Source organism: Urocitellus parryii, chromosome 7, assembly GCF_045843805.1.
Source record: "Urocitellus parryii isolate mUroPar1 chromosome 7, mUroPar1.hap1, whole genome shotgun sequence".
In the NCBI taxonomy this organism is placed as follows: Eukaryota; Metazoa; Chordata; class Mammalia; order Rodentia; family Sciuridae; genus Urocitellus; species Urocitellus parryii.
In genome coordinates this window covers 150360214-150386774 of record NC_135537.1, presented here as the reverse complement: position 1 = coordinate 150386774, position 26561 = coordinate 150360214, and the positions used below count along the sequence as shown (strand labels likewise).

Below are 26561 nucleotides of genomic sequence, written 5' to 3'. Positions count from 1 at the left end.
GTATTCAGTCTGAGTGTCAAAGTCAATTTGTAATAGTTTGCAACCCTAGAATTTTTTTAAATAGATGCTGCTTGCTATGTTCTCCAAACCTTTTTGAGCCATAGGATCCAAGCCATAAAATTCTTTATGCGTGTTGAATTCAGTCAGAAAAGAGAAAAACTTTGCTTATTTAAATTGCAACTCAAGTGAGATGTGATGACAGTAAGCAAAAGAGAATCATGAAAAATGATTGGAAATATACCTTTCAATTGTGGCAATAATGAAAGAACTGATAAAAGTTCATCTTTGGACAGAAAACCATTAAAACAAACAAACAAACAAAAAAATCCCTGTACCCCACCCTCTTACTGCAGCAGCCTACTAAGAATTTTATAATTGTAACTGGTATAGAAGCTACATGATGATTAAGGGCAGAAATTGTACTTAAAATGTGCAGATCTTTGTTCTCTGACAATTGTGATGTCTGGAAAAAACAAATCCAAAAAGCTATGGTGACATGTATAGGTATTATTGCAGACTGTAAATGGCTTGTGCTACCCTGATAACTTGTTTTCAAATGTGTTTACTAACTGTAGTGTTGACTGCCTGACCAAATTCCAGTGAAACTTTTACACCAAAATATTCCTCCTCAGTCCTATCTGCTAGTAACATGTGCACTGTGATTGGCTGGCTATAACACCCTATAGTTAATCTGTTTTCATAATTAGTAGTGCCAGCAATAGGGGCAAACACTGCAACTTTTTTGCATAAAAAGCATTAATTGCACACTTACCATCCACACAGATATTTAGTTTTTCTAACTTAACATTTATTAAGTGAAATTAATTTCCCATGCTGTGTCAAGTTTATTGAGAAATTGTGTTTCATAAGTGGATACCCCTACTATGACTGTGAAAACATGTCAAGTGTCACATTAGTGCCACAGACAGAAAGCACACACCTATGCAATATGGCGTACCCTATATTTATTTGTAAAAATTTAAGCATAGTTTAAAATATATGATGTCAATATTACTAGTCTTGAGTTTCTAAGATGGTTCTTTATGGTTATTCCAGGTAAGTGTATAAAAATGATTAAGTGCTTTTCTTTCATCACTTGATTATTTTCTTTACAATCAGCTATTATGGGATATTTTTTTATTTTATACATGCAGTTTTTTAATTAAAATGTAATCACTGAACTGAAGTTTACTAATTTGATTTTATAAGGTTTGTAGCATTACAGAATAACTAAACTGGGATTTGTAAACCAGCTGTGATTAACAATGTAAAGTATTAATTATTGAACTTGAACCAGATTTTTAGGAAAATTATGTTATTTATTTCTTTTTCCCCTTTATGGTCTTAAATAATTTGAGTCTTTCAAGAATTTTTTCCATACTGTTTTGAAGATAGAAGATAATTTGATGGGTGGGGGAGAAGGATGCATGTTTGAGACTCCATAAATTCAACATTCTTTCCTATAGGTAATAAATGATTATAAACAAGATGCATCTTAGATAGTATTAATATCCTAAGCCTTGGATTTCATATTTAATATAGGACCTTTCTTTTCTGAATATTCAGCTAGTCATATGGTTCCTAGTTTACAAGGGCTTGATCTAAGATTATCCCCATGAAAAATGTTGAATTTATGAAGAATGGACTTTGAAACTTTGAAAATGGTTAACTTCTCAAATAAAAATATCAATATCCAAACATCTGCCTTTTTTCATAGGAGTAGACACTAGCAAGCTGGACAAAACTATCATAAAAGTATTTGTCACACATGACCTGTGGTCTGTTGCTGATTAATACAGTACTTTTCTTGTGTGATTCTTAACACTACAGCACAAGTATTATCTCAGTTGATATCTGAAGTAACATCTAAAAGATGGGTTCATCTCTGTGTTTGCTCTTTAAACTATTATGTTTCTATTATCCCAAGTTGGCTTTGCATCTATTAAGTAAACTCTTCAGCTGCCTTATTAGGAGTGCTATGAGGGTAACACCTTTTCTGCTTTTCATCTTGTATTTAGTTTACTGTATTAAGATATTTGGTTTCAGATTGAATGAATGTAAATAGAAATTAAATGCAAATTTGAATGAACATAAAATAGAAGTGACTTTTTTTATTACCTAAACAGAGGAAGAAACACCTGTGTACATATTAGTTATATAGTCTTTTTCTCATTAAACAAGTCAGATGTATTCATGTTCTCATATTTAATAAACTATTAATGTACGTAAGGAATAACAGTTGTAAAACTGTTTCTGCTGAGAATAGAAGCTATTTAAATATATAACAAGCTTTAGTATTGATTTTATATATCGGATGTTACACATCTTTTATTTTCAAATTGTATCAAGTAGAAGAACTTGAATTGTTTGCTTTTTTAAAAAATTCATGCAACAAGTTATGAGTTTTTTTCCCCCAAACAAAATATCTTCTTTGTTTAGCCATATTTATCTTTTGGAGACAGAATCTGTGTTGCCCCCAGCTGGTCTCCAGCTTGCAGTCCTCCTGCCTTAGCTACCTCAGTAGCTGGGATTACTGGCATGTGCCACTGCACCCAGCTTCTTGGCAACATTTGATTGTTCTTTTGCAGTGGTGGAATCAAGCCCAGGGCCTGTTGCATGCTAGGCAAGCACTCCATTACTGAGCCACATCCTCAGTCCAACTGGGCTACATTTGATAGTTTGATGTGCACAAATCTGTTTTTTAATTTTTCTTTGCTAGAGATTGAACCCAGGGCCTTAGATATACTAGGCAAGCACTCTTCCATTGAACTACATCTCCAGCCCCACAAACTGTTTTAATTGTCTCACATCTACTCTAAAATGGCCATTTTGTACAAACCACATCTCTTCTATGAACATTTATATCACACTTGCCTAGGTAATACCTCTACAGAAAGTTTTCACTCATGTTGATTTTTTATAAAAGATGGTAGCATCTCTTAATGCTGGTACTCTTTAACTTTTGGAGATTGTGATCTGAATTCACAGAATAATTGGGTTTTTGGAGCTCTGTTCCCTTTGGGGTAAAGGACTAAAAAGTAGTAGCAAAATGCTTCTAGTTCATCATCTGTCTTAATAGATGGCATAGCTCTCCTATTACATCTTCCCAGTTTTCAGTTCATTGTAGTAAAACCCCACCACAGTCCAAACTTCTGTTGTTATTTAGTCAATACAAACTGTTTGAATAACCACTAGGGGAGTAGGTATGGTTAAATGGTATTGTAAATAGGGCTGAATGCTATTCTTGTGTTCTGAACTAGAAGTCGTTTCAGCTGTTTTTCACAGCCAAATTTTAATCCTAAATTCCTTTTCTCACCCATTCCCTGCCATATACCTAAACAATACAACTGAGCTTTGCCACAAAGCCAGGAAGGTGATTTAAGGCCAAATAAACTTGCTCAAATATTTGTGGTAATTCTCAAAGTAAAAAAGAGAATTAAATATATTGTGACTAAATAGACAGAAAATACTCTTATAACCTGGCAGTGTTTACCTAGGGTAAAAGGTTGCCTTTGTCAGTTTGAGTAGTTCTCCAGGCATTATCACTTGGCTGCTATCTTTATTAATGCATGTTCTGGTCTAGGCTTTGTCTTACCAATACTACAATATGTTTTCAGCTTTCTCCTAACTTTTGCTTCCCACCATCCTTTCTTTGTACAAATTGATAGTAATAAAGAAATAGGCAGAAGCCTTGTACTCTAATTGTAGATGTAACCAGTAGCAGCCCTTTATTGTTCTGTTAATATTTAGGTATCAAGTGGAGACACAAAGTGCCTTATTTTCTTTTCCACGACCCTGAACAAATTACCTAGAGGCAGGCAAACCACACTATCCAAAGCTATGACCACCCCTAAGTACAAGCTTTTTTTCCCCTGCTTGATGCTGGGGATTGAATCCAGAACCTCCCATGTGCCAGGCAAGTGCTGTACTACTGAGTTTCACCTCAAGCAGTGCATGAATTATTTTAATAGTTACTTTGAGATACTTAATAGCACTATACAAAAAGCAAGATTGTGAACATTAAAGCTGATGGTAGGAAGCATGTATGAGGTCCACAAATAATGAATTTAAATAATTTATTCTTGCTGATTACTTATACTATAGAGAATAATACAATATTAAAATATATCATCCTCAGTAAATTAATCTTCATCTAGAAAATGTATTTTTTACAGGTAAAATATAGCATTTAGAAATTCAATTGAAAAATACAAATTTCGTGAAAAATTTTAAGCATTTTTAGAATGGGAATTATAAAAGTCAATGCTGAAGAAAATTGTTTCAAATAATATGTATCTTAAAATACTGTGAAAAATATACTGTAATGTCAGGAAAGAATACCTGAATTATTATTATTACTATTTTCTTCTTTTTCTTTCTGGGGTAGGGAATGAATCCAGGGCCTTACATGTGCTAGACCAGCACTCTGCCACTGGGGCAATATCCCCAACCCACCTGCATTCCTTTGACTACTAGTTACGGTTTATAATTTCTGTTTTGGTAACATCAACAAGAGAACACATTTACAATTTAACACTGCAATTATCTGTCAGATAATTAGGATAGAACAAATGTTGTATATTCTTTAGATTGAATATTATATACTTTTTAAAACACAGGGGTTTTTCATTTGATCTTGATAAACCAGACTACACATGTAAATTATATTCTAAAACCACTTGGAAACAGTTTTCTTCCAGCCCTGAAAATCTGTTCAAATGCCTTTATCAATAGTCACTTTTTACCAAATGAAATTAGTGTTTGTGGCCTTAACAGTTGTACAACTTAATATATTTGAAGGTGTGATGAAGTGGCTCCATCATTCCATTTGTTTATACGATCTGAAATCACAGTTCTGCATAATGGACATGTTTTCTCTCTGTTGAACCATAAGGTAATGCATTCTTCACAAAATATATGCTGTAAAGGGAATTAAGAACTAGATTTTATATTAGCAAACACTTTACATTCATCATATTGTAGATAATCCTATTCTTTAGAGGTGAAAGGGATTTTGGAAACACTAATTCCCACATTTTACAAATGAGAAAATGGAGAAAGTATTATGTATTCAAGAAGACAGAGTGGTTTTAATGGTAGAGCCACTAGTATTCTTCTGACTTTACTATCCATTTAGCCTTTTTTTAACAAAATGTGGCTATCCCTAGGTGATATCTTTAAGATTCTTAAATATGGTGACTTAAGAGCTTAATAAATCTTTGAGATAGTAGTAACTTCTGTAAAGTCTAAGAAAAAGCCATATATACTTCCATAACATTGTTGGTACTATTTTGAATACTAGTATCTAATTATAAAAAATAGACTGTTTTCTAATCATTTTGGCATCCAATCTGCCAGTTGAATAATCTTTCCCCTTTTATATATTCCTGCATAAAAATCATCAGAACATAAAGGATAAGATTTAGCCAATCTACTAAACTCCTAATCATAAATAAATTACGAGTGTGTACTCTGCTACTTTCCACTAAACAGTGTAGGTTATTTTTTGCCATTCAACAAACATAAATATTACTTGTAATTCACAGAAAAGTACTGTGTTCAGTTTGCTTAAAAATATAATTACCTGACAGATGAGAAGAATTGGCTTCTGAAATTCAGCTTGACATACTGAACAAATATCATCCACATCTGAACACTGTCTCTTGCTGGCAGCTACACCATAACTCTATGAAGGTAAATTATTTGCAATTACAAATTTCTTTTCCTGTTTGTTGAACACATAGGTGATAGTGTACTTCTCAAATCTCCCAGGAATCAGGCATTTCAAAACTTTTCCATAGGATACATTTTATAGCTACATCTTGACTACATGAATGTGAAATCATTAAATAGTAAATAGCAGGATCGTGGAAGATTGTTAAATCCACTGGATTCCCAAACAGTAATAGTTTTCAAATTCAACACAAATGGCTATAAGTACCTAAACAATTCGAAATATAACTAAATATTTATAAAAATATTTACAAATACTTCCTAGGTATAGTGTTGCCCAGGATTGCCAAATTAAGCAGTCAATCTATCACTTTGCTAGTTAAATGTAATTCATGTGGAGAGCTTATTTTAAAAGTATATGTATCTTGGGGCTGGGGTTGTGGCTCAGTGGTAGAAGGCTCACCTAACACGTTGAGATGCTGGGTTCAATCCTCAGAACCACATAGAAATAAAAAAATAAAAGTTATTTTTTTTAAAAAGTATACATATCTGGGCCAGGCGTGGTGGCACATGCTATAATCCCCGCAGCTCAGAAGGCTGAGACAGGATGATCAGGACTTCAAAGCCAGCCTCAACAACAGTGAGGCACTAAGTAACTTAGCAAGACCCTGTCTCTAGCGGGGCCAAGGTTATGACTCAGTGATAGGGCACTTGCCTAGCATGCAAGTGGTTTCAATCCTTAGCACCACATAAAAATAAATTTTAAAAAGACGCTGTCTCTAAATAAAATATAAAAGAGGGCTGGGGATGTGGTTCAGTGGTTAACTTCCCCTGGATTCAATCCCTGGTACAAAAAAAAAAATTGTGTGTGTGTATGTATGTATGTATGTGTGTATGTATCTGGGGTTAGAGATGTAGTTCAGTGATAGAGCACTGGCCTAGCATGCACAAGGTCCTTAGTTTTAAACTAATTTTTAGTGCCACACACATACAGAGAATATCTGGCTAGGGGTGTGGTATGAGGCCCAGCATATAGGAGGGAAAAAGAAAAAAAAAAAAATCTCTGGTTCTACACTGGAGTTTCAGTAGGCCCAGACACTGGAATATGACTCAGGAATCTTTTTTTGAAAGGTCTTCAAGGTAAGTTCAACATGAAGGAGGTTTCAGTTTCTCACCACTAAACTAAAAATGATTTTTAATTACTTCTTATTATCATAAAGTCAGAGCATTTAGTACTTTGAAAGAATGATAAACCAAATTTTACTAAGAAAATAAATGTAAAATGTCATTGGGATGGGATAACTGTCAAAACTAACTGAATGAACAATAGTGCAATTCTCTGAATATCCCTTTATTCTAATGTCCTAAAAAAAAGTTTCTGATCTCTTTAATATGTTAACTTCCTCACCAAATTCAGCAGGACTTAGTCATGAACTAGATGTGACAATTAAGACTCTTTAGCAAAATTTGAAAGAATCAAAATGTTACAAATGAGATGAGCTTTCTGTAGAAATGATGGTGGCAAGGGTGGCTAAGAACACCTAAGTGTAGTAGTCATGGGAAGTTAGGTAAGGAGTGACTTACTTAAACACATTTGATTATGATCTAAACTTCCTGTACTTAAATGTTTAGGGCTAACAAAACTCAAAGGTCAAAAAAAAATTAATTTATCCTTCAGTTTTAGGTAGAGTCCACCTATGTGGTGCTAAGGATCGAACCCAGTGCCCCTTGTATGCAAGGCCAGCACTCTTCCATACCACTGAGCCACAATCCCAGCCCTGACAAAAATGTTAAAAATTAAGGTTTTTTTGTTTTTGTTTTTGTTTTTGTTTTTTTGAGACTGGTGATACTAAGGATTTCAGAAGTCAGTCAGGACAGTGTTAAATGATCTTGGTGCCAATTTCCCTTTAGTAAAGGAGTTCATTACAAAAATATTTATGTTGACAAGCTTTTAAAACATCACTTTTGTCTGGCATTTTGGAGACTTCCTTTAGATGAAGACATCCTGATGGCAACTGTCATTTCCATGATAAAGTTAAAGAACATGTATGTATATGTTCAGGATATCAGGGAGACAGGAGTAAAAGTGTCAATGACTGATTCTCTGTGCTTTCTTTGTCTCACAGAGAAGAATCTCAAGTGTTGATTGGGTTTTGTGATGCTGGATCTGGATCACAGGGCCTCACACATGGTAGGCAAACCTTTTACCACTAAGCTACACCCCTAACCCACAGGAGATTTTCTTAAGGGTATTTCAGCACAAACCTGACTAGATCAATTATGGGAAAATGGCTGATTCTCATATAATCAACTGTATTAACCTGGACAAAACCAGACTCTCTGAATATACTGTATCTTCTCCAAAAGAAAAGTGTGCATAAGATATAGCAAAACTTGTTTCCATATTGCTCTTAGGGAAAAGGTACCCTGGCTAGTTAGTCTGAACAGTTTTTTAGACAATTCTTTTTTGTTTGGATACTATGGATTGAACTCAGGGGCACTATATCTCTAAGCCCCATTCCCCAGCCCTTTTTATTTTTTATTTTGAGACAAGGTCTCATTAAGTTGCTGGGGCTGGCTTCAAATTTGCCATCTTCCTGTCTTAGCCTCCTGAGTTGCTGGGATTACATGCAAGCACCATTATGTATGGCTCCTTTTTACTTTTAACAGTACATTATTAGGTTGGCATTCTTGTAAGTCAGTCCCATTAACTGTTTAAGGACCTAATGGACTAAAAAGCCTTGAAATTTGGTGATCACACCTAGGTATTGGGAATCTTTGAGGCTACTAAATATGAATTACCCTTCTGTATGATACCCTTTCTCTGTATTCTGTAACATCCACAGAATCACATAATAACAAGTTTATAATTGATAGTGAAGTCTCAATCATTAAATTCCATGCTGAAAATTATTTGTATATTTAGTACTGTGTAATGGGGACATTTCCCCCAGTGATAAAATTGCAAGGGACATGATTTTTGGTAATGAGCTGAACATAGAACTAAATCTCCTGGTGCCAGAGTACTAGCAAATAATCTAAAAAGACCATGTTATAATGAAAGGTAGAAGTGTTTTTCCTTAAAAACCAAGAAAGTACTTACTGGTCGTGTAAAAAATATTCGCAAAACCTGTCTGAAAGTTTTCAGATGTCCAAAGAAGTCCAAAAGCTGAAAGAGGAAATAAGAGATAATTTATTAATTCAAGAGTCCTATCTGCTAAACCCAAAGACAAAAGCTGAAATCTTACAATATTCAATTCCCATATTACCCTAATGCTCACTGCATTCAGAGATAATCATTTCATTCTAAATATATTTCAAGCCTAATTAATGAATATTTATGGGGTTGAGCCAACAAGAAGTACATTTAAAAATCTATAGTTATAGTTTGTTCAAGATAAATAAAAACCTGTCAAAGACAAAGCAACTACATCTGATTCACATATTAACATTTTGATTTTTAAAGTCTCAAAGTGATTAATTTGAAATGATCAGGCAGAAAGGGAGCAGAACAAGACACTCTACTAGTTTAAGAGTTATGTGTACAACAAACTTTGCTGTTGAGGATGGGTATGTTTTTTTCCACTTGTTTATCCCCTTAGATAATCCATGTTATGTGGAACTCCACTTTCTCTCTCTCTCTTTCTGAGACAGGGTCTTATATGTTACCCAGGTTGGCCTCAAACTCAGAATCCTGTCTCAGCCTCCCAAGTAGCTGAGATTATAGTTACATGCCACCACAAACTGATAAAGAACCTGCGGTTACTTCAAACTACTGATATGAAGATAAGCCTTGGGCTGGGGATGTGGCTCAAGCGGTAGCGCACCCGCCTGGCATGCGTGCGGCCCTGGGTTCGATCCTCAGCACCACATACCAACAAAGATGTTGTGTCCGCCGAGAACTAAAAAATAAATATTAAAAATTCTCTCTCTCTCTCTCTCCCCTCTCTCACTCTCTCTTAAAAAAAAAAAGAAAAAAAAAAGATAAGCCTTAAGACAGTTAAGGAGAAAAGTAGTAGTATGTAAAATCAATAATTACATGAATCATTATGCAGTGGCAAGATTTATAATTTTACTTACTTTTAATATGAGGTAGAGTAAAGCCAGCAATATCCCAAGACTCCATCTAGTACCATTACCAAACTCCCCATAACTTATAAGGTAACGAAACCAAACTGGTATGGGAACAAAAGTTCGGTAATACTGACACAATTCTTCTAAAAGCATATACCAGTAACCCTAGAAAGAAAGGAAAAAGAAAATAAATAGAACTACCCAAGCTACTTAAACACATAGCAAAAATCCTTAATATTGGACTGAAAACATCATGAGTACATGATGCAATAATATAAGTAACTGAAATTAGTCTTCATTATGATTATGACTGACAATTTCAACCTGATTCTTCCATGTTACAGTCACTGCATAGTGTGCTTTTAAAGTATTCCTCAGAATGAAATAGTAAAATGTTTTATATGTACTGTGTTTTTGCCGGTTAGAAAAATTTGTTTTTATTGAATATGGGAAGCCACTAAATAACTGCATATAGTCAATTATCAATTGATAGTACCCTGTTGGAGAACAGAAGTACAAATTAATAGTTTCTTATATTTGATGTGGAGACTGATTTTTCAGTTCTTCTGAAGCAAATGTTTGTTGTTGTTCTTTTTAGTTATACATGACAGTACAGTTTGACTTATTTATACAAACATGGAGTACATTTTATTCTAACTAGGACCCCAGTCTCATGGTTGTACATGATGTAGAGATTCACTGGTATATTCATGTATGTACATAGGAAAATTATGTCAGAGTCATTCTACTCTTTTCCTATTCCTGTCCCCCCTCCATTCCCTTCATTCCCCCTTGTCTAATCTACTGAACTTGTATTCTTCCCCTCCCTGAAACAAAGTAATTCTCATTTTATCCAAATAGGTTAATATTTTGGTTCAAGTCCTTGAACAAATGTTGCCAAGCGATAATGAAGATAATTAAAACTAGATTATTTAGCAAACGAGAAAATTACAAAATCTTTAAGCAAAGATTAAACAGTATTAATGTGTTTGCCAACATCATTCCAATAATGCATCAGTTAGTTTCTTACCTTTGATTTAAAAGGCATGATGAAAGGAGGCACCAATAAAACAAGGCATTTTAAGCCCATGAAGAGGAATTTTAGAATGAAGTCCGTAATTCCAACAATCCAAAGTACTTCCCAGAAGCTCAAGTGATCCAGTGTAGGATTTAAGAAAATTAAACTACCAAGAGAAAATCATCAAAATTTACCAGAGCAACGTACAAAGGTAAAATATTGAAAAGGGTTTTAAATTTGCTACAAATATTTTAATTTGATATGTAGAAATGAGTTTGTCAAGATAACATCAGAGTTCATATAAATGGAATGAAGGATAATTTTTTTATTATTATTTTAAAGGAACTTTTCCTTTTATATGATATAAAAAAAGGTCTTCCCTGGCTTATTATGTTGACACCTTTGTAGCCTATAAACTCTAAAACCTGTATACTAGACTTCCGCCATTATCTTCTTAACAATTTCCAATCAGGATTACATCCCCTCTTTTCCACTGAATTACTTTTGTCCTTTATATCACTAGACCTAAAGGTCACTTCTCTTTCCATTTACTCATCCTAAATTATTTTCTTTGTAGACCTTTTTTCCTCTGTGGTGTTGGGGATTGAACCCAGGACCTCATTCATGATAGGCACTGAGCTGCACCTGTAGCTTGTTCTTTCTAAACTTCTTTTTTCTCTCCTGGTTGTTCTGCTTTGTGGCTGCTACTCTGATGATGGGTCTTGTCCAGGACTGGGCCCTCTTTGTATTTTCTTTGTATTACCATATAGTTATTTGTATTACCCAGGTTAGTTCTGTTCAGTCCTGTGGTTTTAAAATATCAGTCATATTTAAATGCTGATTACTTTGCTAACATACCAAAATTTATAGCTCTAACCTCTACCCTGAGCTCATGATATATCTAGAACTGCTTTCTTAACAATTCTACTTGACTTCTCATGCTTAACATGTTAAAAACAAAATTACTGATTTTCCTCTCAAATCTAGTTCCTTCCCCAGCCCAATAAAATGACACCACCATCAAAGTCTTTCTTGCTTTCCCTACCTATTCACCCACACAGCCCTACCCATATCAATGTACTGGCTCTACCTCTAAACTATATCCCACATTTGTCCATAATTATTTCTGACTAAAGCTGAAAATTCAGAAAAACTTGTTACCTGTTGTCTTTTAATGAATCTTTGCCTTATTTCTAGAAACCGAAAAAGACAACAATACCCACCTACTGGTACTTAATAAGTACTGATTAAACAAAAATGCAGTTATAAAAAAATTAAATATTTATTGAGCACCTGCTATGTGCCAAGGAACTAAGGATACAAGTCTGAATAAGTCACTCAAAGCTCTCAATCATTAAAGAAGACAGGTAAAAATTGAACTACAATAAGTATTATGTGTAAGTAAGATATATGCAGAGTGCTGCGGAACATATGATTACATTTTAAAAAGTATACTAGAACTAGTAATTACCTGTAATAAAGTGACTGAGAATGAAAGGTATAATACAGAAGAACAGATGATCCTGCTAAGAATATCAGTAACCAAGCACATTGAATCTTTGAAGATCTTTCCTGAAAAATAAACAATTTTATAATTTGTTACTTTGAATTATGCCAGAATTTCAAATGTTATTAAACTTTAAATTTAATGGCTTATTAACATTAACTTTCTAGATTAACCTTAAAATATAAAGTATCTATTAAATTGTATACTACATTGTTTTATTTATCTTTAGTGAACAAAATTTGAAACAAGTTATAAAAATACAGTTTCTTCACTGTATGAAAAATAAGATGTTTCAAAGAAACCAAATCATCTAAAAGTTGACATAAAGGACCTACCCTAAACAATCTTTAGCTGTTCAGTTCCCTTTTTTGTGCAACTTCCACAAGACAAATTTCAAAAATGCATTTAAGTAAATCAGGGTTCACAGATATTCAATAATTTATTTTTAATCTAAGGTTAAGTTTTAATTACAAGTTTAATTAAATGTTTTATAGGTTAAGCATCCTAATCTGAAAGTTAGCAATTGAAATGCTCTAAAATCCAAAACTTTTTGTGCACCAACATGAAGCCCCAAGTGGACAATTCTTAAACCTGATCTCCTGTTAAAATTAAAACACAGATACACTAAAATTACTGTATAAAATTACAATTGGGCTATGAGTTGTATATAAAACAGAAATGAATTCTGTTTAGACTTGAGTTCCCATTCCCAAGATATCTCATTATGTATGTACAAATATTCCCAAATCCCCCCAAATCTGAAACAGTTTTGGTTTCAAGCATTTTGGAATAGAGAATACTCAATCTGTACTAGTTTGAAACCATGAAGTAAAGTTTTTTTAGTTTACAGGTTCTATTATAAATTTCCAGGTCAGAATGTATGATATCTTTCTTTAATATGGCCTTATGGTGAAATTTCATGAACTTTTTCCTATTTTTTCCCATGATTTTTATGACTAGGACTTTTACATTATAGAAAAACATCTTGAATTAAATTTCCTTTAAATAAGAGAGCTAAACAGTTCAATACCTATTTATTCAATGCTCCATAATTTATTTAGTTATTTTAAATCTTATTATAGTCAGTCAGTTGAAATTTTAATGAGATTATGTTTAAATTAGCTCACAAAATAAAAAGGTACTTGCCAAACCAGATCAAATAGTGTAGTCCTTTGTCTACTCCCCTACATCCTCAGCACTTTTTTTATTTTGAGACAGGGTCTTGCTAAATTGCTGAGGCTGGCCTCAGACTTGTGAACCTCTTGCCTCAGCCCCCGCAAGTTGCTGGGATTTCAGGCATGCATGGTTGTGCCTGGCTTTTTCTTTATTAGAAACCAAATATATAAAGAGAATAAGGTGAAGCAATCAGTATTAGGACAGATAATTTTAGATAACAAAATATGTCATGGAGCAACATATTTGATTTCCTACTTCTCTCAAAAGCTATTTCTATTTCTCACAAAATTATTTCTCTATAATTCTATAGAGAGAAAACAGTTAATAATTTTTTAGTTGCTTGTTATACTTACTCTTAGAAAAACCTGATTTACAATGCTTTTGTTTGCATACATAAAAGTTGTTAGCAGCCCAATTCCAAGAGAAATGCCTGTTAGAAAATAAGTTCCAGTTAATTGAAAGAAAAAAAAAACAAAGAGGACAATATAAGCTAATAATATGAATTAAAAGAAAACATACAATTTTAAAAGCCAACAGAAAAATAAGTAACTGAAATACATAGGTAAAAATAGAATTCCAATAAAGAAAAATAACTGAATTTACCAATTAAGCAAATCATTGTTTTATTATACCCTACCTGTTATATGCTGCATAACAAGTTTGACACCCAGAATCAAAATATATGGAAGACTTTTCTGCAGCCACTTGAAAAGATAGCGGAATTCTGAGAAGGTGCTACTTCCATGTTCTCCAGACTCCGTGGCAGTATCCTCAGGCTGCCTTGCTTCACTGTGGGAGTGACTCCGGAAACGACTATGTGCACATCCATGGGTACAGCTATGGACAGCTGACCTTATATTTCTGGAGCTTGGATTTTCAGCATATTCTTTAGATATGGGGTTAATCTGGATATGAACATCTCCAGAATGAAGACAAGAACCTTCTCCTGTCAATCTTGTATGGGTACACTGGGAGGCTGAGGCATCCTCACCACTTGCAGTTCCTGGAGGACTGTGCAGTTGGTTACAGTTGGCTTGCATGGCCCTTAAAATATTTTTTCTCTAATCCAGATTTCTTTGCTTGGAGGTTTTGTCTCCTAAAAATAAATAAACAAATTATCCAAGAGCAGAAAATATTCCAAGGGAATAGTTAAGTACAAGTAAGTACACACACAGCTCATCAATTGTTCTTTATTCACTTTATAAAAGGAGTTGCTGATAGTCACAGCATATGAATTTTGAGATTATCGCACTTATTTCTAAACTCTTCCCTTAATGCCAAGAATCTGCTTAAAAATTATCATTTCAGGAAACATTTACTAACAAAAAAAAAGACGAGTTTCAGATGACTCCACTTCTCTAATGCCAGAACACACTGGCAAAATAGTCATGATGTATGGGGGGCCCAGAAGATGTTAATATAATACTAGTGTTCATATTTAATAGTTTGGCACATTCACTCAGCACCCAACTGGAGCAGTTTCATCTGAGTAGATTCTACATCAAAGAAGTTTCAGAATGAAGAGTGATTCAGTATTTTTTTTCTAATATTTTAAAATTCTTATTTGTAGATGGACACGATTATTTTTATTTATTTATGTGGTGCTTAGGATCAAACCCAGCGCTCCATGCATGTGAGGCAAGTGCTCTACCATTGAACCACAACCCCAGCTCTGATTCAGTATTTTTTAATACTTGGAAATGCTAGGAAGAAAGAAAAAATTTCCATTAAACTTCAATGCTTTAAATATCATTATAGATAATAAACATCTCACTTAGATGAAGTATAAATTTTATCTTATGCTGAAAGAGCTTCCCCAAAGCGAATATATTAATGGTGCTACCAAGAATACGACTTCCCCTCCTAAAAGAATGTTCCCTAAATATCTTCAAAATAGGGATAAGTTGGGGAGTCACATGTAATGCTAGGTGATACTTCAGTCTGAATGAAGATAGTCACAGTGTATGGAATAAAAATGCCACCATCGGTGGTGTGTGTGTTGCGGAAGGTGGGGTGAGGGTATCAGAAATGAGGACGTTGGCAGGGAGGTTCCTAAATGACCCAGCGTGGATCTCCTAGCAGCTCGATGCCGGAATCGCAATGCCAGCTGACAAAACGCAAAGCCTATCCCAGACTGTCTGCTTTTCCCGTTTCTCTAGGAGGAAGCTAGAGTTAACGACAGGGCATGTTCTGTGTCATTCTGTCTTATGCCTTGGCTTGAACGCTGTGCAATTACCCTGTGGCGGTTTGGGTTTTGATCCTTTTCGCGGAAGGCTTCGCACCCAGGCTCCGATGCCACGGTGCGCTTTATTTCCTCAAATCTCAAGAGCGACTTTGGACAGGATGGTTTATGTGTTTTCTATAAATAAAAACAGGCCCCTCCCACTCTCCTCCACGCACAGATAAAAAAGAGGAGAGAAAAGGAATCAAAGTGAACATCAACAACTCTTCCGGAATCCCCGAGCACAGGTCTCCACCCACGTCCGAGCATCCGGCGGCCCGGTTATTCTCCCTGGAGCCCCTTGCCCCCGCCTCCCCCAGGCCTGACCTCTCATGACCAGGAGCGGACGGAGGCCTCGGCAGCGACGGCAGGAACAGCAGCGCACGCCGCCCCCAGCCCTAGAGTCAGAGCCATCACGCTCAAGCCCCACGGCCAGCAACTCGGGCCCGGCTCGGCGGCGGCGCGCGCGCTCCCCGGACGTCCTCGGGCGCGCGGCCCGCCCCCGCCGGCTCTGCGCCGCGCCGAGGATAGGCGAGCGGCTGGAGCACGCCGCTGCCAGGGCCTGCGCCTGGGGACGGCCCGCGGACGCGAGCCCTTAACAGTTCGTTGCCTCACGTCTTGAGTCTATGCTGCCAGTCTACCACAGCACACGGCCCCGAGGTGCTGGACGTTTTGAGGTTAAAAGCGCGCAGGCTCCAGGAACCTGCCTCCGGAGGCGGGGCCTGACGCTGAGGGCTGTCCCAGCCTACCCCCTTCCCGAGGCGTCTCGCCTGCCGCAACCCAAGCGGGGCAGCCACGTTGGCGGGGCTCGGCGCGTCTCCGGAAGAGCGGCGCTGGGCGGGGCGGGAGCGCTGGGGTTTCCGGGTTCGGGTTTCGCGACCGACGCTCCTGACCCACTTGTGGCTGGCGGCGAAGTTTAACCAAACTAGGTTTTCTCTCAGGCCCAAGTTGCGGCGAGCGAACCAGGCCCCGCGGGATCTGAAGTGCTGGACGGTTTGCGGGGGACCGAAGAGACTGAGAAAGCCGCCTTCCGCGGAGTGTGGAGAGCGTTTCTGCCCTCCTGTCATTCTCTTAATCCACTATTGTTCTAAGTGGAAAGGTTACTACGGGCGCGGGGGCGGGGCGGTTAACAGGAAGAACAACGGAGATGTAGTTTATGTGGTTCTGAATGTATTCCACGCGTGACCTCCACAGCCGCCAATATAGCCTTTCCGTTCCGAACTGCTGCTCTCTACATTTTGTTTTTACCTGGCACTTCTATTTGCTATTTATTTATTTATTTTTACTTTTGGCCTGGGGATTGCACCCAGGGGCACTTAATCACCGAGCTACTTCCCCAGCCCTTTTAATTTATTTTGAGATAGAATCTCGCTAAATTGCGGAGGCTGGCCTCGAATTTGGGATCCTTCTGCCTTAGCCTCCTGAGCTGCTGGGATTAAAAGAGTGCACCACCACGCCAAGCATTACCTGGCATTTCTAGAGTTGCTGTCAAATAAATAAAAGCCTTCCATATTTCTTGAAATTAAATATTCCTTGTGAGGTGGACTGAAGAATGGGAGCCAGGTCAGTCTTTCCTCACTAGAGTAGATAAGTTTACATACCCATACAAGCTATCATTGAATGTCTAATGAAAATGATGTTTTGTTTTATTGGTCACTACCTGCTTTAAAACCATTCACTTGCCAAAGTTGCTGCTGTGTGACTTTCAACCATGAAATTGTACCTTATTTTCTCCCAGTACAATTGAATTCTCTGTTTAACCTCAATTATCTACTTTGAGGGTGTGCTAAAATCATATGAGTTCTATTACCAGATCATTTGCCTTGAGTAGAAAAGCATGTTTAAAAAAATTCAAAACCAGTCCGCCTCTCACTGTCGATTAAGACATTAACAGCACAGCTGCTGCTTTCTTTCTAGTCCCCGCCCCTTTTGTGCTTAAGTCTCCAAGCTTCACTGAACTTTTTGACAAATTAGATTTTTGGGTCAGTAAACCTGAGGGCCAGGCTCTGAACTGTAGTAAATTTTCTTGGAAAATTTATTTACGTATAGTCTACCATCCCAACTACATGGATATTTTTATTTTTATCATATTATTTATTGCAGTACTGGGGGTCCAATCCAGGGCCTGGTGCATACTAGGCAAGTAATGCACCACTGAGCTACATTCCCAACTCTGAATATTTTTATTTTAAACATGAAAATGTGTGAGGATTTAGTAAACAGGAAAAAAATAAATAAAGCAATCTCTCCAGTCTAGCCTCAGCCATAATGGAGAACCAGTATACTGTCAGTACATTAGTAGTTTTGGAATATTTGGCACATTAGTAAATTTAGCATATCTAATGTTTGCATTCTAATTTTAACATAACACACTGAAGGCATGTCAGTGAATATTGGAGGTTTATTAGCGCATTTGGTACTGCATTTCAATAACAACTAAAAGGTAGTATTTGAAGAAGAGCACCAAGTTGAGATATGACTTAGTAGCCCACAGATTGGTAAATATTCTTTCCACTGGCATTTGGAATGCTGGAATGGGCATTTGATTTTGATTAATTAAAAAAGCACTTGTGAGCTGGGGTTGTGGCTAAGTGGTATAATGCTCACCTAGGACCCATGAGGCACTGGGTTCGATCCTCAGCACCACATAAAAATAAAGATATTGTGTCCACCTAAAACTAAAAAATAAAACATTACAAAAAAAAAAAAAAAAGCACTTGCTGCTTACTTACTGCCAAGAATTGTACTAGGCATGGGAGAAATAGATAATAAAAAAGATGTCCCTATCCAATAGTAAAACAAGTGGTTAGACATACAAACAAACAATTACATTGTATTAAAGTAAACAGTATAATTGTTGAAGGTTGTGTGAAATGCAATGGAAGTAAAAGTTGGGATCCTATAACTTTGTCAGGCAAGAAACACTTCATTAAATTTATGGCATTGGAGAGAAAGACTGAGGAAAACTTTGAAATTTGCCAGGATGCGAGCAATGATGGGCTTTTTTTTTTTTTTTTTTTATGCTATTGGGAATGAACCTAGAGAACCCTTTACTACTGAGCCACATCCCCAACTCTTTTATTTATTTTTTTTTTCTGAGACATGATCTTACTAAGTAGCTTAGGGCCTAAGTTGCTGAGGCTGGTTTTGAACTTGCCATCCTTTTGCCTCAGCCTCCTGAGTCACTCATGTTACAGGTGTGTGCCTCTGCATTTTTTTTAAGTTATAGTTTCTTTTTTTAAAAAAATATCTTTTTTATTTGTTTATTTTTTATATGGTGCTGAGGAGAGAACCCAGGGCCTCATATGTGCTAGGCAAGCTGAGCCACAACCCCAGCCCCATGAGCTGGGCATTCTTGATAAGAAACAACATTAAGTGGAGAGTGATGGTATTGAAATACTATGGCCGGATGGGCAAAGTAGTAAATGCCTGTAGTCCCAGATGCTCAGGAGACTGAGGCAGGAGGTTCAAAGCCAGTCTCAGCAATTTAGCAAGGCCCTAAGCAACTCGGACCTTCTCTATATATAAAATACAAAAAAGGAATAGGGATGTGCTCAGTGGTGAAGTGCCCTTGGGTTCAGTCCCCAGTACCAAAAAGAAAAACAAAATACCATGGTCCTTTAAGGACTAAGTTTTCAACTTTGCAAAGTGGGGGCTAGAAAATAAAAGATTTCAAGAGCTTCATGGAGAAGTTTATTATCTAGCTTATTCTAGTGGCCAAAGGGAAGATATTGTGGGGTTTTATTATATATTTATTTTTCATACTGGGGATTGAGCTTAGGGGTCCTTAACCACCAAGCCACATTCTCAGTCCTTTTTAGTTTTTGTTTTGAGACAGGGTCTTGCTAAATTGCTGAGGCTGTCTTTGAACTTGTGATCCTCCTGCCTCAGCCTCCCAAACTGCTAGGATTATAGGCATACACCACTGTGTGTTATAGCCATCTGCAACATAACAATTACTGTGTCCAGCTGAGATACTGAGTTTTAAACACCAGTTATCTGTGACCAGATTTGTTTTCCAGAAAACTCACATGCTAACAGTGTAACAATGCAAGCTGAATTAGGAGACTTTTATAAGTAGTTCAGTTAGATAAGGTCTTGAACTTGTCTGTCAAGTAGAATTCAAAAGGAAGTATAAGATTGGAGAAGTTTAAAGGAGAAAGAATCAATAGGATTAAATGTGGTGGATTGTTGCAGTTATGCCCCTCACCTCCTCCCACTTGCCACACCAATTTTTCACACCAACCTGTATCCATACCCTTGGATTTAATTTTTTAATTTCCTTTTTAGTTGTCAATAGATCTATATATATATATATATATTTTTTTTTTAAATTTATATGCAATGCTGAGAATCGAACCTAGGGTCTCACAGTTGCTAGGCAAGTGCTCTACCACTGAGCCACAACCCCAGCCCTTGAATAGTCTCTTTTTAAAATAATTTACATGACTTCCTTTGCCACAGTAATAGTAATTGTTATGTTAGTAGAGGCTTGAAAAATTCTTGCACATTGAGACTTAACACTTATTGCTGGCAACCATGCCAGCAACTCAAGGCTAGCCTCTTAGAAGATAAGGGATCATTTGTAGTGAGGCCCTGTCTCAGCTCTCTTGGTCTTCCCAGTTGAGGACCAACTGTCTAGGATGTATGTATGGCCATCCTAGACAATCCAGCTCCAACTGAGATGCTTCAGACGAGAAGGGTCAATGAGGCAACACAAAGACAAAACATACAATATATTTTGGCAGGGCACAATGGCACATGTCTGTAATCCCCATGGCTCATGAAGCTGAGGAAGGAGAATCCCAAGTTCAAAGCCAGCCTCAACAAAAAAGTGAGGAACTAAGCAACTCAGTGAGACCCTGTCTCCAAATAAAATATAAAATAGGTCTGGAGAGTGGCTTTGTGGTTGAGTGCCCCTGAGTTCAATACCTGGTACTCATCCCCACCTCCATTTTTTTTTAATTATTTTAAGCCTCTAGACTTGGGGCAGCTTGTTTCATAACATATTAACTGATACCCTAAGTGACCAATTAGAGGATGAGAAAGAAGGGAGTCTGTGATGAATATTTTTATAGCTTAGGTGGATAGATAAATCAATATTGGAAATCTATAAAAATTAGAGTAAGTAAATTGGAATATTACCAAATAGAGGAGGGAATTGTTTTTTAAAGGCCAAATTTGGAGAGAGAATAATAAATCAGCTTCAGAAATCTGAGCCTTAGGAGTTCCTCAGACAAGTAGGTAAAGATATCCAGTTGGAAGTTTGATGTAAGGATCTAGAGGTAGAAAATTCAGAGTAAAAACTGGTTTTTAAAGTGACAGTAACCATTTCATGTTTATTTGTTTTCAGAGGTTTTTTTTTTTTATTGTTGTTGTTTGTAGATTGTCATAGACTTTGTTGTCTAGGAACAGTCTTCTGCTTTCTTTCTGTTCCCAATGCCTTTTACTTCTTGCTTTATTATATTAACTAGAACTGCCAGTACTCTGCTGAGTAAGACTGGTAAGAGTAGACATCCTTGCCATGTTCCTGATTTTAAGGGAAAAACATTCAGTCTTTCACCATTAAGTATGTTAACTGGAAATTGTTTTTATAGGTGTCCTATGTCAGATTAAATAAACTCCCTTCTATTATTTCCACATTGCTAATGCTACTGTTTGGATAACTGTACCCAGAAGTCCATGTATTAAAGGCTTAGTCCTTAGCCTGTGGCTCTGTAGGGAGGGGATAGAACCTTTAAGAAGTTGGGTCTAAAGCTAGGTTTGCAGCTCAGTGGTAGAGCATTTGCCAACTGTGTGAGACTCTGGATTCAATCCTCAGTATCACATAAAATAAATAAATAAACAAATAAATAAAGGTGTCCATTTACAACTAAAAATAACAAACAAACAAACAAATAAGAAGTGGGGCCTAGTGAGAAGAAGCTATCACTGGAAACATGCCCTAGAAAAAGATTTTGGGACCTGATCCCATTTTTCTTTCTTTCTTCCTGGCTGTCATGAAGTCACAGGTTTTCTCTGCCAAACATTCCTGCCAGAATACATGGTGCTGCCACAGGCCCAAAGTAATAGAGCCAAGAGACCATGAACTGATACCTCTGAAACAATGAGCTAAGGCAAAGCTTTTTCTTTATTAAGTAGATTATCTCAGGCATTTTGTCACAATGACAGCAGACTAGCACAGCTGAGATTTTTTTTTTTAACTTTGTGTGTGTGTGTGTCTGGTACAGGGTATTGAATCCAGGGACACTTTACCACTTCTTTTAATATTCAGGGTCTCACTAAGTTGCTGAAGCAGACTTTGAACTTGGGATCCTCCTGCCTCCAACCTGAGCTGTTGGAATTACAGGCATGCACCACCATGCTAGGCAAATGAGAATTTTTATTATGAATGGATGTTGAACTTTGGCAAATGCTTTTTCTGTGTTTATTGAAAATCACATGATTTTATTTCTTTAGTCTTATTGATGTTGAATTTTATAAGTTCTTTTTAATTTTACTTTATTTTATTATTTTTGGTGATATGGGGATTAAACTCAGGGTGCTTTACCACCAAGTTACATCCCCAGCCCTTTTCATTTTGAAACAGTCTCACTAAGTTGCTGTGATTGGTCTTGAACTCGTGATCTTCCTACTTCAGCCTCCTAAGTCTGTGGGATTATAAGTACACACTGCTGCATTTAGAAAGATCTTTTTCTTTTTTGATATAAACATATTTTTATAGATTTCTCACTAAGCATTGTTTTAGCAGCATATCATAAGTTTGATATGTTGTATTTAAATTTTTGTTCAGTTCAAAATATTTTCTAATTTCCCTTATAGTTTCTTTTTTGATTCTTGTGTTATTTAGAAATATGTTGTCTAATCAGGTGTGGTGTCACACACCTGTAATCCTATCAGTTTAGGAGGCTGAGGCAGGAGGATCACGAGTTCAAAGCCATTTTCAGCAGTTTAGTGAGGCCCTACACAACTTAGCAAGATGCTGTCTCAAATAAATAAATAAAAATAAAAGGGCTGGGGATGTGGTTCATTGGTTAAGTGCCCCTGGATTCAATTCCTGGTCCAAAAAAAAAAAAAATAAAATGATTTCTGAGTATCTGGGGATCTCCTGAGACTTTCCTATCATTGGTTTCTAATTTAATTCTGATATATGTAGAGATATGTATACTTTTTACTATATATACTTTAAAATTTGTTTTGTGATTTAGAATATCATGTGTCTTGGTAAAGTTCTAGGTGTACTTGAAAAGAATGTGCATTCTGCTGTTGTCGGGTAATGTATTTTACAAATGTCTATTAGGTCAAGTTGATTGGTGGTGTTTTTTAGGTCCGCAGAGTCTTTGCTGATTTTCTGTCTGCTTCTTCTCAGTTCCTGAGAGAGAAGTATTGAAATCTCCATGTTTAATTATGAATTCATATATTTTTCTTTAGAATTTTAGTACTATCAGTTTTTGCCTCATATGTTTTTGAGGATCTGTTGTTAGGTCCTTACCCATTTATAATTGTTATGTCATTGTGGAAATTTGATCATTTAACATTGCATAAATACTCTTTTTATCCCTGTCCATATATAGCAACTCTGTTTCTTTTGATTAGTTTTTACATAATTTTAAATAATTTTTAAAAATAATTTTACTCCTAACCTGCTTATGGGTTGCTTTAAATACAATCTGACAGTTTCTGCTTTTAATTGGTATGTTTACACCATTTTTAGAAATAGCCTATGAACTGCACAACAGTTCCAATTTCTCCACATCTTTGCCAGTACCCATTATTTTCTGGATGTTTGATAGTAGCCATCCCGATGGGCGTAAGTTGATATCTTGTTGGTTTTGATTAGCATTCCCTAATAACTAGTGATAAACATCTTTTCATGGGGTTGTTGATCATTTGTGTACCTTCTTTGAAAGACAGATATGGTCATAAGCCAAGATGCTGACAGCCTAAAAAAGGCAAGGAGTGGGTTTTCCCATAGAGCCTCAGAAGGAATGTAGTCCTGCTGATCTTTCTTTAATTTCAGATATCTGGATTCCAGAACTGAGAGAATAAATTCCTGTTATTTTAAGCCATAAAGCTTGTCATAATTTGACAGTGTTCACAGGAAAAAAAATATATTTCTCCTTGAACTTCAGTGACATGAATGTTAAGTCAATCGGATACTGTCCCACAGGTTCCTGAGGCTGTGTTCATTTTCAATAGAGTAATAAATGCTCTCTCACCATCATCACCCTAAAAAAGAGTAGATATTAACTGCATGATGCTGCTCCTTTACTGTTTCTCTGTTACCCACTATTATTGGATCCAAAGTTAGCTAAGTCCACTACCACTCTTTTATTCCCACTTTCTAGCCTATCATTACTTTCCTACACAACTCTTACTAAAATATAATTTCTAAGAGTTAAATTACTTATTAAGTTCACTAAAGAACATTAAGATATTAAGATGTTAATTTTCTTTAAAGAAATTTTTGACAGAATTTATATGGTCAGTCAAAGGAATGCTATAATAAATTTGCTAATAGATTTCAAATTCCTACAAAGCGGGAGGCATAATATTTGGATTTATGTTTTTGTTTTGTGGCTCTAGAGATTGAACCCAAGGGTGCTTTATCACTGAGCTACATCCCTAGCTTTTAAAAAATCTTTTATGTTGGGACAGGGCTTCCTGAGTTGCTATGGCTGGCCTCAAACTTGTGATTCTCTTGCCTCAGCCTCCTGAGTTGCTGGGAATACAGGTGGGCGCTCCCTTACCCAGCTGGAGTGACATCTTTTACCAGATACAAAACAATTGATTTGCATTTGTTTTGCTAAGGACAAGAATCATTTGCATCGCTCTCTGACAAGAACTATTTGTATTTTCATCAGTTTTTAACATGGTAACACTACCCCCTGTAAAGTTATGGCCTAGTTCATAGAAACTAGATAATTCCCAGCGGGTCTAAATGACATCCTGCATCCCAGTGAAAAGACCCCAGTAATCTCTTTCTCTTATTTCCAAGTTTTGGATGTTTTTAAATACTCTTTACCCCAGATAGTAAGACATTTCATGTTCATTTTCTCCCTCTCCCCCTGCTTTTCATACCCATCTTCCTTCCATCATAGAATGTTTTTCCTCTCCTCTTACCCAGTTATATCTCCTACTTTCTTTATATCTTGGCCTTTCACTTTCTTTGAACACACAAGTATTTGTTTCTTGACTCTCTTACCCATATGTGAAACAGCTGATGTCTCAGATATTTGTTCCCTAAATATCTGAGGAATAACCTGAAGTGTTAGTTTCTCATTTGGGGAGATAACAAATGATATTATTTTTTATTGAAAAATGGGCTTTATTGGTTTGGCATATTTATATTCCCAGTTTTAATCTAAGTCCCATTAGGGTAGGAACTACAATTAATCCTTTTTTATTTATAGAAATTATATCCACTAATTCAGGGATGGTAAATATATAGCCCTATGTTACCATTCCACCTACTCATACCAATGGCAGATATTGACAGCTGATTTCAAAGTCATTCTTGTGCAGCCTGAACAGCCTCAGATTTCCTTTTAGCACAAAATTCTAGGCTTCTATTACCAGTCAGTTGAAGTTGGCACAAAATGAAAATGTTTTGAATGAAAGTTTTGAGTGAATAAAGATTGGTCATAGACCAATCTGGTTCTAGAGTTGATACTTTTTATTTTTATTTTTTTTTATTTTTTTTTAAAGAGTAGTAATTTTTTTTTAAAGAGAGAGTGAGAGAGGAGAGAGAGAGAGAGAATTTTTAATATTTATTTATTTATTTTAGTTCTCGGCAGACACAACATCTTTGTTGGTATGTGGTGCTGAGGATCGAAACCGGGCCGCACGCATGCCAGGCGAGCGCGCTACCGATTGAGCCACATCCCCAGCCCGAGTTGATACTTTTTAAATGTATTTTTTTAGTTGTAGATGGACATAATACCTTTATTTTAGTTATTTATTTTTTTATGTGGTACTGAGGCGAACCCAGTGCCTCACACATTCTAGGCAAGCACTCTACCAGTGAGCCACAACACCAACCCTAGAATTGATATTTTAAATAAAATCAATCAGATTATTTTATGGGCTTAGAAATGTATATATGAGTATAGGGGAGCAATTTTTGTCTCTATCCTCAAATAAAAATATTTTTGGGGAATTGTTCCAAAGTAATTAGTTGGATGGAATTGATTGTTTTTACAATATTACGAAATACGTTTTCCTTTGCTTTTTAAGCTAAAAAAATCCGTGCAAATTATCAAAGTAGATACCTTTATTATATAAAAGTTTGTATGTATCATGTAGCTCAGTGATTAATCTTCTGAAATATAAGTATATAGATTTATTTACTTATTTTCTTTTTTTAATATTTATTTTTTAGTTTTCGGCAGACACAACATCTTTATTTGTATGTGGTGCTGAGGATCGAACCCAGCACCGCGCGCATGCCAGGCCAGTGCACTACCGCTTGAGCCACATCCCCAGCCCCTATTTACTTATTTTCAAAAGTTGTTTTTTTTTCTCAATGGACCTTTATTTTATTTGTTTATACGTATTGCTGATAATCGAATCCAGTGCCTGACACATGCTAGGTCAGGGCCCTACCAGTAAGCTACAACCCAGCCCTCAATATATATTTTTAATGTATTTTCATTTTATCCTAAATTAATATACTATAGACTAAAAAATTATCTGGAATCTTAAAATGAGTCACTAAGTCTCGAAAATTTATTATATATCAAGAGGGTTGAAAAACAGAAATTAGTCACCTCTTTTCCTGTAAAAGAACTTTACAGTAAGCGCTTAATGTATCCTGTATCCAAAGGAAACACTAGCTATTTTATACTTGTCAATATTGAACAAGAGATAGGAAGTAACTGCTGGCTGTTTAA

General features: G+C 36.2%; 2 protein-coding genes across 5 annotated transcripts in view; one reads left to right on the top strand and one right to left on the bottom strand.

Annotated features, from left to right (window-relative positions):
• The window catches only part of Rps6kb1 (ribosomal protein S6 kinase B1), a 108998-nt gene that overhangs the window by 50208 nt on the left and 32229 nt on the right, over positions 1-26561 (top strand). Inside the window, exons 15-16 of one of the 4 annotated variants that reach the window (XM_077800907.1) lie at positions 7800-7864; positions 9347-9502. The exons of 1 other annotated variant lie outside the window; for it this stretch is intronic. In XM_077800907.1, the coding sequence (XP_077657033.1) occupies positions 7800-7864; positions 9347-9495 (214 nt within the window). In that variant the 3' untranslated portion in view covers positions 9496-9502. Of the gene's footprint in view, positions 1-7799; positions 7865-9327; positions 9503-26561 lie in introns of those variants that run through there. 2 more of the 4 variants (XM_026398040.2, XM_026398042.2) reach the window with 2 other exon arrangements.
• On the bottom strand, positions 106-16472 carry Rnft1 (ring finger protein, transmembrane 1). Its single transcript, XM_026398046.2, has 9 exons — positions 15997-16472; positions 14086-14544; positions 13802-13878; positions 12237-12337; positions 10778-10931; positions 9754-9912; positions 8777-8842; positions 5585-5686; positions 106-4920 (listed from the first exon to the last, which is right to left on the bottom strand). Exons 2-9 carry the CDS (start codon positions 14486-14488, stop codon positions 4786-4788), a joined length of 1197 nt encoding a protein of 398 aa, XP_026253831.1. The 5' UTR covers positions 14489-14544; positions 15997-16472; the 3' UTR covers positions 106-4785.

Coding starts and splice junctions, on each gene's coding strand:
- Rnft1 (XM_026398046.2), bottom strand. CDS start 14,488: ATGCAAGCCAACTGTAACCAACTGCACAGTCCTCCAGGAACTGCAAGT. Junction 10,932..12,236: donor TCTCAGTCACTTTATTACAG/GTAATTACTAGT, acceptor TTCTCTTGGTAG/TTTAATTTTCTTAAATCCTA. Junction 9,913..10,777: donor TCATGCCTTTTAAATCAAAG/GTAAGAAACTAA, acceptor CTTTCTTTCTAG/GGTTACTGGTATATGCTTTT.